The sequence below is a fragment of the Octopus bimaculoides genome, chromosome 3 (assembly GCF_046866305.1).
Source record: "Octopus bimaculoides isolate indiv1 chromosome 3, ASM4686630v1, whole genome shotgun sequence".
NCBI classification, from domain to species: domain Eukaryota; kingdom Metazoa; phylum Mollusca; class Cephalopoda; order Octopoda; family Octopodidae; genus Octopus; species Octopus bimaculoides.
The window spans coordinates 139,274,138-139,290,724 of NC_142930.1; the positions used below are offsets into that span (position 1 = coordinate 139,274,138).

A 16,587-nucleotide genomic window follows, 5' to 3' on the forward strand; every position below is an offset into this window, starting at 1 on the left:
ACGCATCTATGACCGTTAATTGAAACGACCAATCCATGACCGTTATTTGAAACGACCAATCAAACGAATCCATGTGTTTTAAATTTTATATTACTTTCGATTGCATTGTTATCCTTTCTCCATTTCTAACAAAACTGTCCGATGAACGGGAACGTGAAACTCAGAGTAACGGTTTTTTTGTTATATTTATGCTGCTTTTAAATAAAGCATATTACTCTACCTCTGGTATTTGAGTACTCTTTTTTCCACCTTGTTGCACATTTCATGTGCTTACTCCGGTATATATATATATATATATACGACGGGCTTCTTTCAGTTTCCGTCTACCAAATCCGCTCACAAGGCTTTGGTTGGCCCGAGGCTATAGTAGGAGACACTTGCCCAAGGTGCAACGCAGTGGGACTGAACCCAGAACCATGTGGTTGGTAAGCGAGCTACTTACCACACAGCCACTCCTGTGTCTACAAAGAATGTAATGCCAACAAAGAATGTAAACATCACCACTGTCTTGCTCAATTGGTAATAAAATGGAGATCAAAATAGACAAATGCATATGCGGACAGAACAAAGGAGGAAGTCTCCTTGTCTTGACATCACAAAATCATTATAAATGAATATCCTCATCATACAAATAGTGTCACGCACTTCTAAACTTAAATGAAAGCATGTCTGGTAATGGGGAAATATTACCTTGCTTTGAAACAAGTGAGGGTTGTTGTTAGAAAAGGCATGCAGTCATAGAAAATCTGCCTCAACAAATTACACCAACAATTGCAATTTTACCCATTCCCAATCACAGTATACACACATGTGGCATAAAGGAGGCAACCAAGTGGCACATTGAGATGATTCACAGAGACACAGGTATTATACAGAGGTGCAGGCTGTGTGGTTAAGTAGCTTGCTTTCTAACCAAATGGTTTTAGGCTCAGTTCCTCTGTGTGGTACTTTGAGCAAATGTCTTCTACTATAGATCCTGGCTGATTGAAGCCTTATGAGTGGGTTTGGTAGATAGAAACTGAAAGAAGCTGTGTGTGTGTGTGTGTGTGTGTGTGTGCGTGTGTGTGTCTGTATGTGTGTATGTGTGTGTGTATTTGTGTCTATGTGTATCTGTGTGTGTGTGTGTGTGTGTGTGTGTGTGTGTGTGTGTACATGAAGGTTTGGGTTTCCTTGTCTTGATATCATGTGATATTTGTAAATGGGTGCCACTGTCACACAAGCAATGTTGTTTATTTCCAATAGTCTGCAATGTTAAAACAATGATAATTGTGAAGATGATGATGTTATATAATGAAAGTTGTACCTCATGTTGTTTAAGTTCTGTCAAGAAAGAGGACAATGCAGGAAACAGCAGTTCATACTGAAAAAAATCAAATATATAAAAACATCAATATTATTTAGACATTTTATTATCATTCAAATATATTAATAAAATATGGAAGCACACGCATGCCTGTGAGGATACAGACTTCATTTTGTTATCATATAGTTCAGTCAGTGAAGTACTTTTAGAAAGTATCTTCTGCTGTAGTTATGGGCCAACTAATATGTGGTGTGTGAAAGGCGGTGAGCTGGCAGAAGCGCTAGCATGCCAGGCGAAATGCTTAGTGGTATTTTGTCTGCCGTTACATTCTGAGTTCAAATTCCGCCGAGGTCAACTTTGCCTTTCATCCTTTCAGGGTTGATAAATTAAGTACCAGTTACGCACTGGGGCCAATGTAATCGACTTAATCCCTTTGACTGTCCTTGTTTGTCCCCTCTGTATTTAGCCCCTTGTGGGCAATAAAGAAATAAGAAACGTTAGAATGCTGGGCGAAATGCTTAGCAGTATTTCGTCTGCCTTTACATTCTGAGTTTTGGCTAATCCAGGGTTATAGTAGAAGACACTTGAAACTAAAGTAGCACACAGTAGGACTGAACCTGAAACCAAGAGGTTTAGAAGCAAACTTCTTAATCACACAGCCAATAGCCTGGGCAAAGTTTAGAGAGCTCTTAGCCCTGCTGGCGACAAAGGGACTCTCACTCAGAGTAAAAGGCAGACTGTATGACGCATGCGTACGAACAGCCATGCTACATGGCAGTGAAACATGGGCTGTAACTGCTGAGGACATACGTAAGCTCGCAAGGAATGAAGCCAGTATGCTCCGTTGGATGTGTAATGTCAATGTGAATACCCGTCAGAGTGTAAGTATCTTGAGAGAAAAGCTGAACATTAGAAGCATCAGTTGTGGCGTGCAAGAGAGACGATTGCGCTGGTATGGACATGTGGTGAGAATGGAGGAGGATAGCTGCGTGAAAAAGTGCCACACCCTAACAGTTGAGGGAACCCGTGGAAGAGGTAGGCCCAGGAAGACCTGGGCTGAGGTGGTGAGGCAAGACCTTCGTACATTGGGCCTCACCGAGGCAATGACTACTGACCGAGACCTTTGGAAATGTGCTGTGCGTGAGAAGACACGGCAAGCCAAGTAAGATCGTTGCCAGTGCCCCTGGACTGGCTCTTGTGCGGGTGGCACATGAGATGCACCATTTTGAGCGTGGCCGTTGCCAGTACCGCCTGACTGGCTCCCGTAGGATTTTCGAGTGAGATCGTTGCCAGTGCCCCTGGACTGGCTTGTGCGGGTGGCACATAAAAGACACCATTTCGAGCGTGGCCGTTTTCGTGCGGGTGACACGTAAAAGCACCCACTACACTCTCTGAGTGGTTGGCGTTAGGAAGGGCATCCAGCTGTAGAAACTCTGCCAAATTAGATTGGAGCCTGGTGTTGCCATCCGGTTTCACCAGTCCTCAGTCAAATCGTCCAACCCATGCTAGCATGGAAAGCGGACGTTAAACGACGATGATGATGATGATGATGATGCCTGTGCCTGAGTGGAAAAAGGAAAGACACATTCATCCTAGATTCATTATCATCATTTAACATCCATTTTCCTTGCTGGCATGGGTTGGATGGTTTGACAGGAGCTGGCTAGCAGAACAGCTGCACCGGGCTCCAATTGTCTGTTTTAACATGGTTTCTATGGCCAGATGCCCTTCCTAACACCAACCACTTTACAGTGTAGTGGGTGCTCTTTATATTGCACTAGCACAGGTACTTCACATGTGACACCAGCATGGATGCTTTTCAGCTGCTTATTGGGGCAAGCGAAAGCAAAATCGGGATAGCACCTGTGCCCAGCGTCACCTTTCTGGCACTTGTGCCCGTGACATGTGTAAGGATTTTTGAGAGAGATCGTTGCCAGTGCCCCTGGACTGGCTCTTGTGCGGGTGGCACATAAAATACACCATTTTGAGCGTGGCCGTTGCCAGTACCGCTTGACTGGCCTTCGTGCGGGTGACACGTAAAAGCACCCACTACACTCTCTGAGTGGTTGGCGTTAGGAAGGGCATCCAGCTGTAGAAATTCTGCCAAATCAGATTGGAGCCTGGTGTAGCCATCTGGTTCGCCAGTCTCCAGTCAAATCGTCCAACCCATGCTAGCATGGGAAGCGGACGTTAAACGATGATGATGATGATGATTTACATGACACCTGCACAGGCGATTTTTACATGGCAGGGGTTAAACAGCAACATGAAATCATTGTCTTTGTTTGTTTAGGGTTTGAACAGAAGATATGCAAGGAAGTATCCCCATACACAATAACCACTCAACTAACTCAATAATTAAATGTCTAAAAAACATCTTACATGTTGAAGTTTGAGAAGGACTTCACTGACAGGAAGGTGTGGATCAGCTAAGGCAGATTTCTCAAGTTCCAAAATGTCATTCTGGTAGTCCTCTAGCAAAGTATTTAATCCACTACATAAAAACATCAGGTAGATACCATGCATTTCACCAGTTGTTGAACCAGCACTATCTGGATGAAAATTGCAGAAAGCTGAAAAATAAAAGATGACATATACATTTACACATTTAGAAATAATAAATTTGAAATCAGTGAATGTATTTCACTAGAATTATTATATGTTTACAAGAGCTTGATAGGCATCTTTGACTAGCAAGTCATGCTACTCCAGACTGATGACGAGCAAAGACTCAGAAACATGTCTCTGGATGCAGGCTTAGCTGGGTGGAGGTGCTTGTCTCCCCCTTGTAAACATTTTTTTTTTGTTGGCACTTTGTCGCTTACGACGATGAGGGTTCCAGTTGATCCGATCAATGGAACAGCCTGCTCGGGAAGTTAACGTGCAAGTGGCTGAGCACTCCACAGATACGTGTACCCTTAACGTAGTTCTCGGGGATATTCAGCGTGACACAGTGTAACAAGGCTGACCCTTTGAATTACAGGCACAACAGAAACAGGAAGTAAGAGTGAGAGAAAGTTGTGGTGGAAGAGTACAGCAGGGTTCGCCACCATCCCCTGCCAGAGCCTTGTGGAGCTTTTAGGTGTTTTCGCTCAATAAACACTCACAACGCCCGGTCTGGGAATCAAAACCGCGATCCTATGACCGCGAGTCTGCTGCCCTAACCACTGGGCCATTGCGCCTCCACGGATATAACAACAAAATAATTAAAATTCTAAAGAGATAGGAACATCTAAATGCAAACTTACAGTATTTGTTTATGAATCCTTTAAACATCTTAAAATGGGTGGCCAACTGACAGAGACGATTCAGAGCTTTTTCCTCAGCAGAATGTAAAAAGGGAAGTCCTTTTTGAACCTATAATATATAAATAATTTTACCTCATTTTATCTTTCATTTATTTCAGTCATTTGATTGTAGCCATGCTAGGGCACCACCTTGAAGAATTTTTACTTGAATGAATCAACCTTAGTGCTTTATTTTTTGAAGCCTTGTACTTATTCTATCAGTAACTTTACCTGATGATTTACAGGGATGTAAACACACCAACACCAATTGTCAAGCAGTGGGGAAGGGAGACAAACACAGACATAAAGACACACAGATCTACACACACACATATATATGTGTGTGTGTGTATATATATATATATATATATATCCCTCTCTCTCTTTCGGAGAGGCACAGGTACATACACAGACATATACACACGCGGCAGTAACTTCCGCCAACCAAATTCAATCACAAAGTTTCGGTCGGCCCGGGGCTATAGCAGAAGACTGAACCCGAAACCATGTAGCTGGGAAGCAAGCTTCCTAGCCACACAGCCATGCAAGTAGAGTTAGCAGTTGGAATAACCATCTAAGGAATAAGAATATCCGTTCTTACTACCAGTATCATTTGCCTATGTTATCACTGGGCATGGGTATGCAAGCACATTATGCTCATAGGGTACAGGTAATAACAGAATAAACAAAAGTTTGATTTCTGCTTATTTAAATTATATATATATATATATATATATATATATATAAAACAGAGTTAATAGTGAGGGGTTATCAATATGGGCAAAATACTTCATAAGCTCTCTGTTTGTACACCATACCAACAATAATACTTAGATTAGTGAAGAACTCCAGGTGATCTTAGCCATCCCTTCAATTCTCTGCTTGTTATAACCAGAAATGGCTCTGATGAAAGTAGCATTAATTTTCTTAAGTCGTTCAATTTTTCTCAATTGATCAATAGACCAAGTGAGTAAACCTGTCTGTCATGTACCTATAATGACTACTAGAAACAGCTGTAAGCCATATTTGCTCCAATAAAGGAAAAATATGTAATGAACATTATTTTAAACTTTATAGATATCATCAGATATATATATATGTGTGTGTATGTTTGTGTGTACATACCTAAATATACACACAACAGGCTTCTTTCAGTTTCTGTCTACCAAATCCATTCAAAGGCTTTGGTCGGCCCAAGGGCTATAGTTAAAAGACACTTACCCAAGGTGCCATGCAGTGGAATTGAACCTGTTCCGTGTTTGGAAAGCAAGCTTCTAACCACACAGCCATGCTTGTATCTGTTTTCTTTTTGCGTTGGCATGGTTGGGTAGTCTGTTCCAGTACAGTGACTTGTCACTTGCCATGGGCATTCACTATCGCATGCACAATAAGAAATCTTTACTGTTGGGTATGTTACAAGATTTTCACAACTGGATACCCTACCTAGCCAACAGATCTACAGCATGGACTAGATATTTTATAATGGCATGGGTTCCAGTGATGTTGTCTGAGGTAGTACTAACGAGTCTCCCCACACACTTTTATCATGTATCATTTGGCTGAGGTTAGAATTATCTACAAAAGTTTGAGACAAAAAACATGCATTTCAACAAAGGTAAACGTGGCGGTGCCACATAAAAGCACCCAACACACTCTGTAAAGTGTTTAGCGTTAGAAAGGGCATCAAGCTGTAGAAACCATGCCAAACCAGCCTTGACTCTGGTGCAGCCCGCCACCATTCAGCTTGCCAGCCCTGATCAAACTGTCCAGCCTATGCCAGCATGGACAACGGACGTTAAATGATGATTATAGAAGTTATATGATTGTTTTACCTGGTGGTAACCACTAAGCCGTGACCATGCTGGGATGCCACCTTTGTCTGGTTGATTGGTTAACAGCTTACCATTGTTGCTCTGTTACAGGGACTGTCAGGCAAAGCATTATCGTACCAAACCCAGTTACAAGGCAGAGGTTCCCATTAATAGCATAAGAATTTCATTAAAAAAACATCCAACCCTTTCATTACCATATTGCTGTTGAAATAAACTACCTTCGCTTTAATTAACTTCAAAAATAAAGAAGAATTTAGTCAAATAACTTTGCCATTATTTTGAAACATAAACTAATATGAAACTTTGATAGGAGGTTTAAAATTAAATCAATTTCAAGGTTTGTCTCACAGTCCCAGGGGACAGTCTCAAGCAGGTCGGTATCAAAAGAGTTAACCTTTTTTGATACCAACATTTCTTATTGTTACGAAACAGTGTGTAACTTTATTGGTTTCACATTTAATGGTTGCAAAAGAAAATACAAGAACGCATGTAACCTGTTGTATATCGACTGTCCACCCTCAAGTTGAAAAAAGTTATGATGCCCCCCCCCCTAGTCAGTCCTGATCAAGGAAACCTATGGTATGTTAATAGGCGGTATTCAAGTTTAAGTACCCTATATAACCTCTCATAACCTTATTTTGGGACAATTTTCAAAAAGTTTTGCGAATTTGTATCCTACACACAGAAATCCATAGTTAGGCAAAAAAAAAATTTTTTTTTAAATCCCGTCCCTGAAAAAAATTCCAAAAAGTGAAAAAAGTTATGAGAAGTTATATGGGATGCTTAAACCAGAATTCCGTCCGTTAATAAGCAGCCGAATGACGAACACGATCCAAAGCTATGGGATATGTACTTTTGTTCATTTGACAACGATACTGCACATTCTGACCTAAAGAGGTGAATGCCGTTGCTACGTAACTCCGGTCAGCAGTGATCGAACCGATCTTTGTCACGTTCGAAATCGGCCAAGCAAGAGCCACAGGTCTATAGTTTCAGATATGCCATATGTGTCTAGTTGATCACTATTTGGTACATTCTGATATGGAATTGTCAAATGTATGTTATACAGTGTATCAGCCTTAGAATGTTGCACCTTCTTCACGACATAAGTCGATTTCTGTTATTTTAAATGCTGTACAATCAAAGTAGATCTCTAGCTAAACAACAAAAACTCATTGACAAAAATCTTAAAATTATGCAAACATAAAACACTTGTCACAAAAGTAAACATTTCGTTGCCAGCATTTCTCATTTCACTTCATTTATTTATGGCAAGTGCACAATCTTTTACTTTTCCCTCTATTACAATGAACTGTTAAGAGACACGCGTAAATTCTTAGACAATTATAGCTGTATAACCCATGATCAAAGACAAACTAGCCATGACCATCCAATCATTTCCTTATTTAAGAAGATAGGGTGAGATTTTAAAGACATTTGGCTGGTATTTTCAGCACGCCGATCGTCCACAAAGACTACGTCAGTTTGTCTTGATATAAGTTCAATAACAAAGGAAATTGTGATATAGTGTACCTGTATTTTATCACCATTATCGACAAATATGTTTCCAGGGTAACCGGATAAGGCGAATAAAAGTTCATGTAACATTTCTCCGATTATGGTACAATATTTCAAATATACAAATCGAAGTCAATTGACAACATCGAGACTCCCGTCATTTGAAAACAATTTGGCGGGGGTCAAAGAAATTTACGATAAGAGTTATCTCCCGTTTGTAGTTTCAATTTTCGCCGTATGATGTCACTATTAAACACACAAATACTTACGCTAACAAAATAAACCGTAGCAAAAATAATCAATTTTACGTTATTTACTTTAGTTTTTCAAATTAATAATAAAATATTTGAACTTTAAAATATAATATTTTGTTATACGATTAAAAATCCTTCAATAAAGCCGGTAATTTTATTTTTACGACACGCGCGGATGAATACAAAACCTAAGCTGAGCTATGTGTGTTATAATGACTTCCCGTCTTCCTCTTTTCTAATTAGGACTACTCCAAGTCACCAGCTATGTCGAAGGCGGTAAGTGTTTCAGTCGATATTATCGAATTTTAAAGCAACCAAATAATTTCACACTTACTTTATTTCATTAAAGTTGACATCTATCGTTAATTGTTATTAATTTTGCGACTAATCACGTTAATATTTACCGTTTTTGATGTTAATTTGTCGCACTCTTGCCCTCGCTTGCTGCAGCAATATGGCGATACTCTCAAGAAAGACCCACGTGAAGCAGGAACATTTCTTTTCAGCCTTTGTCTACGTTGATATTTTCTTCATATTCCTTTGAGATCGAAACGTAGGTTATAATTTAAATGTTATTTCAATTACCAATATCATTTTTTAGAAAGTAATTCCATAAGTAAATTACTTAGTCCCCTTCTAAATAATGCAATTTCTGTAACACGTGTCATTTAATTGGAATTATTTTATGAATGTTAATGTGTGTTGAAGCGCTTGCTTTTTAAAAAGAATTAGAATAATTGAAAGTGTTGTAGAATCCAATTTAATTAGTATTTAAAATAGGCTTTTGACGACTTTAAACCAAACTTTATTGAAGCCGGTCTTTGGTCTTACTTCAAGTAACAGATTACCTTCAAGTCGTTCTCTCTCTACCTTGTTGAAATAAAGCAAGGATAGATTTAATAGAATCGCCTAGATGTAGAAAATGCTTGAATTGTCATAGCTGGAAGACATTTGATAATAGTTTAGTTTGAATATGATGATGTGAGACTAATAAACCTTTAGGGTACGATATCGTATTTCAAAATGCTTAGCTTTTAATTAAAACCTTAAATCCTTTAGTATTATAACTTAACGTTTTATGATATGGAGGGTTTAAGTTTAGTATTTTTAGACTGCTTATCGTAGTGGTAGCTTTAGTTTATGGTGATTTGTCTTTGATAAGTCGTAAGTGATATGAAAGTTGTGCTAAGATCGATCAGTGTTGCCTTCAATTAAAACGGTTACGTTGGTTTATATAATTGTGCCTCTGTCATCTTTGAACCAGCATGCATATATGGAATGCTATCGAGTCGGGGTTTCTTTTCCCCTCGGTAGAGTGTGAGGTGAGGAAGATTTGCCTGCCGTTTCTTGTAGTTACTGCTTCGTCGTTCACTGTTTAGATTGAAATGTGATGATCGATGGGTCACATTCATATAATGCCTACAAATGATGATTTGCAACTATAAATTTATGTAGTGCTTTTTATAAATCCATGAGTATGAATCTCGGTCTTGGCACGTGATAAATGGAATGGGCGCTGAATTAAGTGAAACTACATGAAGTTCATCTCTTCCACCGGGTTTAAATTATTAAATCCAGCGAAAGCTTATAAACAATTACATATTTTGCATTTTAATACACTTGAGACAACTTCGGAAGTCTCTCTAATATATATGCATGTATATATATAAGAAAATAGAGAGGTAATTAATAAATTATTAGGTGCACATTGGGATTAGACACCGAGGGGAAACGGCTGTAACCTTTTTATTTTTGGCGACCCTCAGTGTCTAATCCCAATGTGCACCAATAATTTTGAAAATTGACAAACGTCCCTTACAGCTATATATATACGCACACACACACACATCATTACTGTTGAATTGGTTGTAAGCTATCTATTATATATTTTTTCAGGCAATCCGCCCGCTTGTGTCGGTCTACAATGATAAGGGTGAGTCTACGCCCTCCAACGTGAAAATGCCGGCTGTTTTCAGTGCCCCTATTCGGCCTGATATTGTCAGCTTTGTGCATGACCAGATGATGAAGAACTCTCGTCATCCTTATGCTGTTTCCAAATATGCAGGTTTGTTGTTATTATTATTATTATTGCTTGTTTTACCTTCCAATCTGTTCTGTGTTATAACTGATTTTCATATCTCAATCTGTTTTGTTTTTCAGGTCATCAGACTTCTGCTGAGTCTTGGGGTACCGGTCGTGCTGTCGCTCGTATTCCTCGTGTACGCGGTGGTGGTACTCACAGATCAGGTCAGGGTGCATTCGGTAACATGTGTCGTGGTGGTCGTATGTTCGCTCCTACCAAAGTTTGGAGGCGCTGGCATAGAAAGATAAACATCAATCAGAAGAGGTACGCTATGTGTTCTGCTGTTGCTGCTAGCGGTATCACTTCCTTGGTTCAATCGAAGGGTAAGTGTTACGTATCCTTTTCTACAGATAATTGAGATATATTGCTATTTCTTGAATAGAGTATTTGTTAAGTAATATATTATTTGGGGTGTGTGTCAGTTAGTGCAAGGAAGATTTCATGGTCTTGTGGTTGCGAAATATAGTCAGTGTTTCTTTGCAATAACATCTACAGTTCTTCATAAAGGAACATTTTTATGACCATTTCTCTCTCAACCGTCATAGAAGAGTATGTTCTTTGGTGGTGGGGTGGGGTTCTTTCTTTTCAATTTTGGTACTTAGTGTTGGCTGAGTCTCATGGCGCATGTCAGCTGGCTGAATTTTTGGCACTATCATGCTGTCAGAAGTGAAAGTGCTCACTGCTAGTGAAGTATCTGCCTGCATGCCTGTTGCTGGTCTGTCGATTCTTTGACAGGCCAGCAACAGGCATGCAGGCAGACAGACAGATACTTCACTAGCAGGCAGTGAGCACTTTCACTTCTGACAGCTAATAGCATGATAGTGCCGAATTTTTTTTTCTTTCTTATATGTTTTTACTGCTTCCTTAATCTAGTTTAGATTATCTGCTATATAAGTATGGGGTATGATAGGGCATTATTCTTGCTTGAATTTAGTGCTGTTGACACAGGATTATCTCAAATGGCTATTTTTGCATATTTATGTTTTAGGTCATCAAATTCAAGAGGTTCCTGAAATTCCGTTGGTGATCACTGATAAAGTGCAGGAGTACAAGAAGACTAAGGATGCTGTAACTTTGTTGCGGCGTTTGAAGGCTTGGAGTGACATTGAAAAGGTTTGTTAATGATTTTATATTCGGTCTGTGTTCTTCACAGCAATGATACCACTATAATATCCTAGTTTTTGCTTTGTGTCGGTAGTTTGTTAGTAATTTCAAGTATTGCTAAATAGTTTGATTTCAGTGTCTTTTTTATTTTATTCATCTTTTTCTTTCAGGTCTATAAATCCAAGCGCTTCAGGGCTGGAAAGGGTAAGATGAGAAATCGTCGTAGGATTATGCGTAAAGGACCAGTTCTTATCTATGAGAAGGACAATGGAATTGTGAGGGCTTTCCGTAACATTCCTGGTAAGTTGACATTCTACAAGAGTTGTAATCTGTGCCTTGTCTCTATCTCTGTAAATGTAGCATGTTGAACTGAATGGTTATGTGGAGCAGGAAATGTTGAGTTGAAATAAAGATACAGTAGCATCTTCTTTACTAAGTATTTGGAGAGGCTCTTCCTACTGCAAAGAAATTTTATATTCAGTTTGTGTTCTTAACAGTAGTGATATTGATTCAATATCCTGATTTAGTATTCCTCTTCACAAAACCATGTCAGTGGTGTCCTTTTGGTGATCACTAGAATTGTGAGAACCAGATCAGATTGGAGCCTGGTGCAGCCTTCTGGTTCACCAGTCCTCAGTCAAATCGTCCGACCCATGCTAGCATGGAAGGTGGACATTAAATGATATGTCCTGGATGTATTATCAGCAAAGAATTTACCTTAAGGGTAGGTGTCTGTCCAGGTTCAGTTGTTATGGAGTCTTTTCATTATAGTTTCCTAGGCCCTAATAAGTCTTTAACACTGACTTGGAAACTAATTATCTTGAGTTTTTTTCTGCAAATGAGGTGTAATGTTGCATGATAGTGGCACTAGAGTGTGTGAAAGAAGCTTTCTCTGCGGGCGAATAAGTTGAACTTGTATGAACCTGTGGGTGTTTGATAAAGACATGCCAATTGATATATGTGGAAATGGCCTGAGAGTTACAGAAAGCAATGGTAAAGCCTATTCTCATTAGGTTGTGCTTCGCAGTAAGTGTAAAGTCATTAAGCAATCATACTGGCATAAGAAAGTTGATATTGTGGTGGTGGTGGGGAGTTCATTCTTTTGTAATACTTGACTGAGCAATATCGTCTGGTTAGTATCACTAATTGCATGACCTCTATATTATAATGATTTGTCTTTGTAGGTATCACAACGCTTAATGTGAAGCATCTGAACCTCAGGAAAATTGCCCCTGGTGGTCATGTGGGTCGTTTCTGTATATGGACAGAGTCTGCCTTTAGGAGGCTTGATAACATCTACGGAACATGGACAACTCCATCCAAGGAAAAGGTTGATTACAAGTAAGTACTGTTGGCAGGCTTTCTGTCTCTGTCTCTCTTTCTCTCTCTCTCTCTTTCTCTCTCTCTCTCTCTCTCTCTCTCTCTCTTCAACTGTAGTTGTAGGTGAGGGTTAGGCAGCATTCATATTTTAGGGGTGGTATAGGGTTCATTCCATCGCAGGTTTTTCAACTAGGTCGCTAGTCTAATGATAAATTCCTTACTGGTCATGGTGTCCTTCCTCTTGACTTAAAGTTGGTAAACTTTTTGATGGGCAGGGTTGGTTAGGGGTGCTTTTTGTCTTAACTGGCCATAAACATACAAGACAGTTGTGTTTTTCTTTTTTTCTTTTTATGGCCTGTTACATACAAAAAATGAAGTAAGACTCAATGTATGTTTCAATACTGAAATTTTATACATCATATGTTTGCTGATGTCAATTGGATGGATGAAATGAGGCTGCTAGCTGTAGCCTGCCAACACTTTCTCTTGGCTGAGTGATGAATAAAGTGTTATTTTGCTTGGCTAAGAATTCTATTTAATTCATTTCAAAAACTTAATATAAGGGGGTGGTAAGTGTTGTATGACTTGAGAATTATTTTCTCAATTTGTGCTGCAGATTGTGGGGTCCGGCCAAAATACATTTTCACACCGACCAGGTCCAACTCCTCACATCCTACAATGTCATTATGGGAAGAATATTTCTTCCTTTAATGTAGCTATTGAAGATTACAAATTCATAAGTTGAAATTATTTCTTCTTAATCATTATTATTGATTCCATTTGAATTGATCTACACTTCATTGTCTGAATGTTGGTTTTAATTTTTCAGTCTCCCAATGCCAAAGATGTCCAATTCGGATTTGACAAGAATTTTGAAGAGCCATCAAGTTCAGTCTGTGTTGAGATCACCCCTGTATGTTTTTGTTTTTTGTTTTTTTTTTGCTGATTTGCTTGTACCGGGTTCTGAGTCTTGGTGTGATTCATTCTGACTATTTTTAATATTTGACCCTGCTTTATTTAGTGTTTGAAGGAATTTGGCTGCTGTTGTGGTTCAAAGGATCTGTTGTTTGTGCCAGTTTCAATGTCCTTCAGTATGTTTTTATGCAAAGGAATGATGATTCTATATTGGTCCGTGTTGTTGAAAGCAATGATAGTGTTACAATATTCTGACCTTTGCTTAAAGATCTGTAGCTTAATTTCCGTTAGAGCTCCATTAGTCAGGCTGTCTGTGCGGGTGGTTTTGAGTGTGTTATAATTTGTATATATTTATTCTATTTATAAATGCAAAACAACACCACAAGGGAATCAATGTAAGCTTAAATAATAAACCTCAATTGTAAAGAAATAGAGCAAGCATGATCTGCTGAATGTAATAAGGCCAGAAATCAGTTGGGGTGGAGGTGAAGTTATTAGATTTAATGAGGCCCAAATGTGTGTGTGCAGATCAAAGTGCAGTAGATTTGAGAAGTGGGGAAACCTGAGCATTGGGTCTCACAAAGGAATGTGGTAAATGGTAAGATACTGTTAAAGAAGAACTATGCAAGCTGGATTGTAAAAACAAGTCTGGTCAAGCTAGGAGTTATTATTGTAGTGAAGTTTTGCTCTTTGATGGGCTAGCATGTGATGAGGGAAAATCATTTAACAGTTACGGGTTTGTGTAATTTCATTTTGGTACTGATAAGCCTGATAACTCAGTGGTTTGGAATATTGAAGCCTCTGCTTTTGTATATAATTACTCTTGCAAAGGAATGATGATTCTATATTGGTCCGTGTTGCTGAAAGCAATGATATTGTTACAATATACTGACCTTTGCTTATTTAAAGATTTGTATCTTAATTTCACTTAGAGCCCTATAAGTACCTCAAATTCAGTGTTGTGTTTTAGCAAATTGTGGTGCTAGCTGCAACAAGGTACGGTGATTCTATATTCATTGTTGTGTGCATAAATTACCTTCAGTCTCATGAGGTTTCATAGTAGTTGCTAATACTTTGTTACTTGGATATTAATCAGCAACAGATTTGGGGTAGGGGAGGCCGAGATCATAATTGGAATTAGAACTAGGTAGAGGTGTTACCTTTGCATGAGTGGGGTGTGGGCACTGAATGCTAATGTGTGTGCACTTCAGATGGTAAAGTAATCAATTACGATCAGGCAGAAATTGAGTTGGGGTATGGTAATTAGATCTAATGAGCCCCCCAATGTGTGTATGGATCAAGTATGGCCAAGCAAAAGTCATTATTCTAATGAAGTTTAGCTCTGGACTGGTTTGTGATGAGGGAAACTCATTTATCAGTTACAGGTTTGTGTAATTTTATTTTGGTATAGATAAGCCTGATAATTAAGTGGTTGATGTATTAAAGCCTCTGCTTTTGTATATAATTACTAATGCAAGGGAATGATGATTCTATATTGGTCCGTGTTGCTGAAAGCAATGATATTGTTACAATATGCTGACCTTTGCTTATATAAAGATTTGTATCTTAGAGCCCGATAAGTACCTCAAATTCAGTGTTGTGCTAGCTGCAACAGAGTACAGTGATTCTGTATTTGTTGTGTGCATAAATTACCTTCCCCCTCATGAGCTTTTGTAGTAGAAGCTAATACATTGTTACTTGGGTTCAGCAGCAGATTTGGGATAGGGGAGGCCGAGATCATAATTGGAATTAGAACTAGGTATAAATGGTCTAGGGAGCTGTTAGCTTTGCATGAGAGTGAGATGTGTGCACACATCAGACTCTAAAGAAATAAAGCAAGCATAATCAGGCAGAAATGAGCTGGGAAGTACAGCTAAGCCAAGAGTCATATTACTGTGATGAAGTTTAGCTCTTTGCGCTAGCATGTGACAAGGGAAAAGTATCTGTCGGTTATGGGTTTGTGTAATTTCATTTTGGTATAGATAAGCCTGATAACTAAGTGGTTGGTGTATTAAAGCCTCTGCTTTTGTATATAATTACTAATGCAAGGGAATGATGATTCTATATTGGTCCGTGTTGCTGAAAGCAATGATATTGTTACAATATGCTGACCTTTGCTTATATAAAGATTTGTATCTTAGAGCCCTATAAGTACCTCAAATTCAGTGTTGTGTTTTAGCAAATTGTAGTGCTAGCTGCAACAAGGTACAGTGATTCTATATTTGTTGTTGTGTGCATAAATTACAGCAGATTTGGGGTAGGGGAGGCTGAGATCATAATTGGAATTAGAACTAGGTAAAAGTGTTACCTTTGCATGAGTGGGGTGTGTGCACATCGGACGGTAAAGTAATCAAGCATGATGAGCTGAATGTGATCGGGCAGAAATTGGGTTGGAGCAGAACTAAAGTAATTAGATCTAACGAGGCCCCCAATGTGTGTATGGATCAAGTATGGCCAAGAGTCATTATTGTAATGAAGTTTAGCTCTGGTGGACTGGCATGTGATGAGGGAAACTCATTTGTCAGTTACACGTTTGCATGAGAGTGAGATGTGCATGCATTAGACTCTAAAGAAATAAAGCAAGCATGAGCTGGGAAGTACAGCTAAGCCAAGAATTATTACTGTGATGAAGTTTAGCTCTTTCAGCTTGTGTGTGACAAGGGAAACTCATTTGTCAGTTATGGGTTTGTGTAATTTCATTTTGGTACGGATAAGCCTGATAACTAAGTCATTGGAGTATTGAAGCCTCTGCTTTTGTATATGATTACTCTTGCAAAGGAATGATGATTCTATATTCGTCGGTGTTGCTGAAAGTAATGATATTGTTACAATATACTGACCTTTGCTTGTTTAGACATTTGTAACTTAATTTCCCTTAGGGCCCTGTAAATCAAACATGTTGCTTGTGGGGTGGAGTCTGAACGCATAATAATTGGGATTGAAACGACCCAGAGAGCTATTGCCTTTACTG

General features: G+C 39.0%; 2 protein-coding genes and 4 non-coding genes across 6 annotated transcripts in view; 5 read left to right on the forward strand and 1 right to left on the reverse strand.

The window, feature by feature from the left end:
* LOC106867278 (gamma-tubulin complex component 4) overlaps window positions 1–8,124 on the reverse strand; it is a 30,473-nt gene extending 22,349 nt beyond the window's left edge. The window contains exons 1-4 of the mRNA XM_089349733.1: window positions 7,956–8,124; window positions 4,552–4,660; window positions 3,686–3,876; window positions 1,304–1,360 (exon numbers count right to left, since the gene is read on the reverse strand). Coding sequence (XP_089205859.1) covers window positions 1,304–1,360; window positions 3,686–3,876; window positions 4,552–4,660; window positions 7,956–8,030 — 432 coding nt within the window. The 5' untranslated portion in view covers window positions 8,031–8,124. The remainder of the gene's footprint in view (window positions 1–1,303; window positions 1,361–3,685; window positions 3,877–4,551; window positions 4,661–7,955) is intronic.
* A 298-nt stretch (window positions 8,125–8,422) lies between these two features.
* The window catches only part of LOC106867279 (large ribosomal subunit protein uL4A), a 15,079-nt gene continuing 6,914 nt past the window's right edge, over window positions 8,423–16,587 (forward strand). The window contains exons 1-7 of the mRNA XM_014912115.3: window positions 8,423–8,470; window positions 10,091–10,259; window positions 10,355–10,600; window positions 11,266–11,390; window positions 11,552–11,681; window positions 12,566–12,722; window positions 13,531–13,614. Of these exons, the coding sequence (XP_014767601.1) occupies window positions 8,459–8,470; window positions 10,091–10,259; window positions 10,355–10,600; window positions 11,266–11,390; window positions 11,552–11,681; window positions 12,566–12,722; window positions 13,531–13,614 (923 nt within the window). The 5' untranslated portion in view covers window positions 8,423–8,458. The remainder of the gene's footprint in view (window positions 8,471–10,090; window positions 10,260–10,354; window positions 10,601–11,265; window positions 11,391–11,551; window positions 11,682–12,565; window positions 12,723–13,530; window positions 13,615–16,587) is intronic.
* On the forward strand, window positions 13,808–13,875 carry LOC128247475 (small nucleolar RNA SNORD18). The gene has a single exon (XR_008263847.1). It is a non-coding gene; the product is annotated as a small nucleolar RNA SNORD18 (small nucleolar RNA).
* On the forward strand, window positions 14,445–14,512 carry LOC128247472 (small nucleolar RNA SNORD18). The gene has a single exon (XR_008263844.1). It is a non-coding gene; the product is annotated as a small nucleolar RNA SNORD18 (small nucleolar RNA).
* On the forward strand, window positions 15,093–15,160 carry LOC128247474 (small nucleolar RNA SNORD18). The gene has a single exon (XR_008263846.1). It is a non-coding gene; the product is annotated as a small nucleolar RNA SNORD18 (small nucleolar RNA).
* LOC128247473 (small nucleolar RNA SNORD18) lies at window positions 15,664–15,731 on the forward strand. Its single transcript, XR_008263845.1, has one exon. It is a non-coding gene; the product is annotated as a small nucleolar RNA SNORD18 (small nucleolar RNA).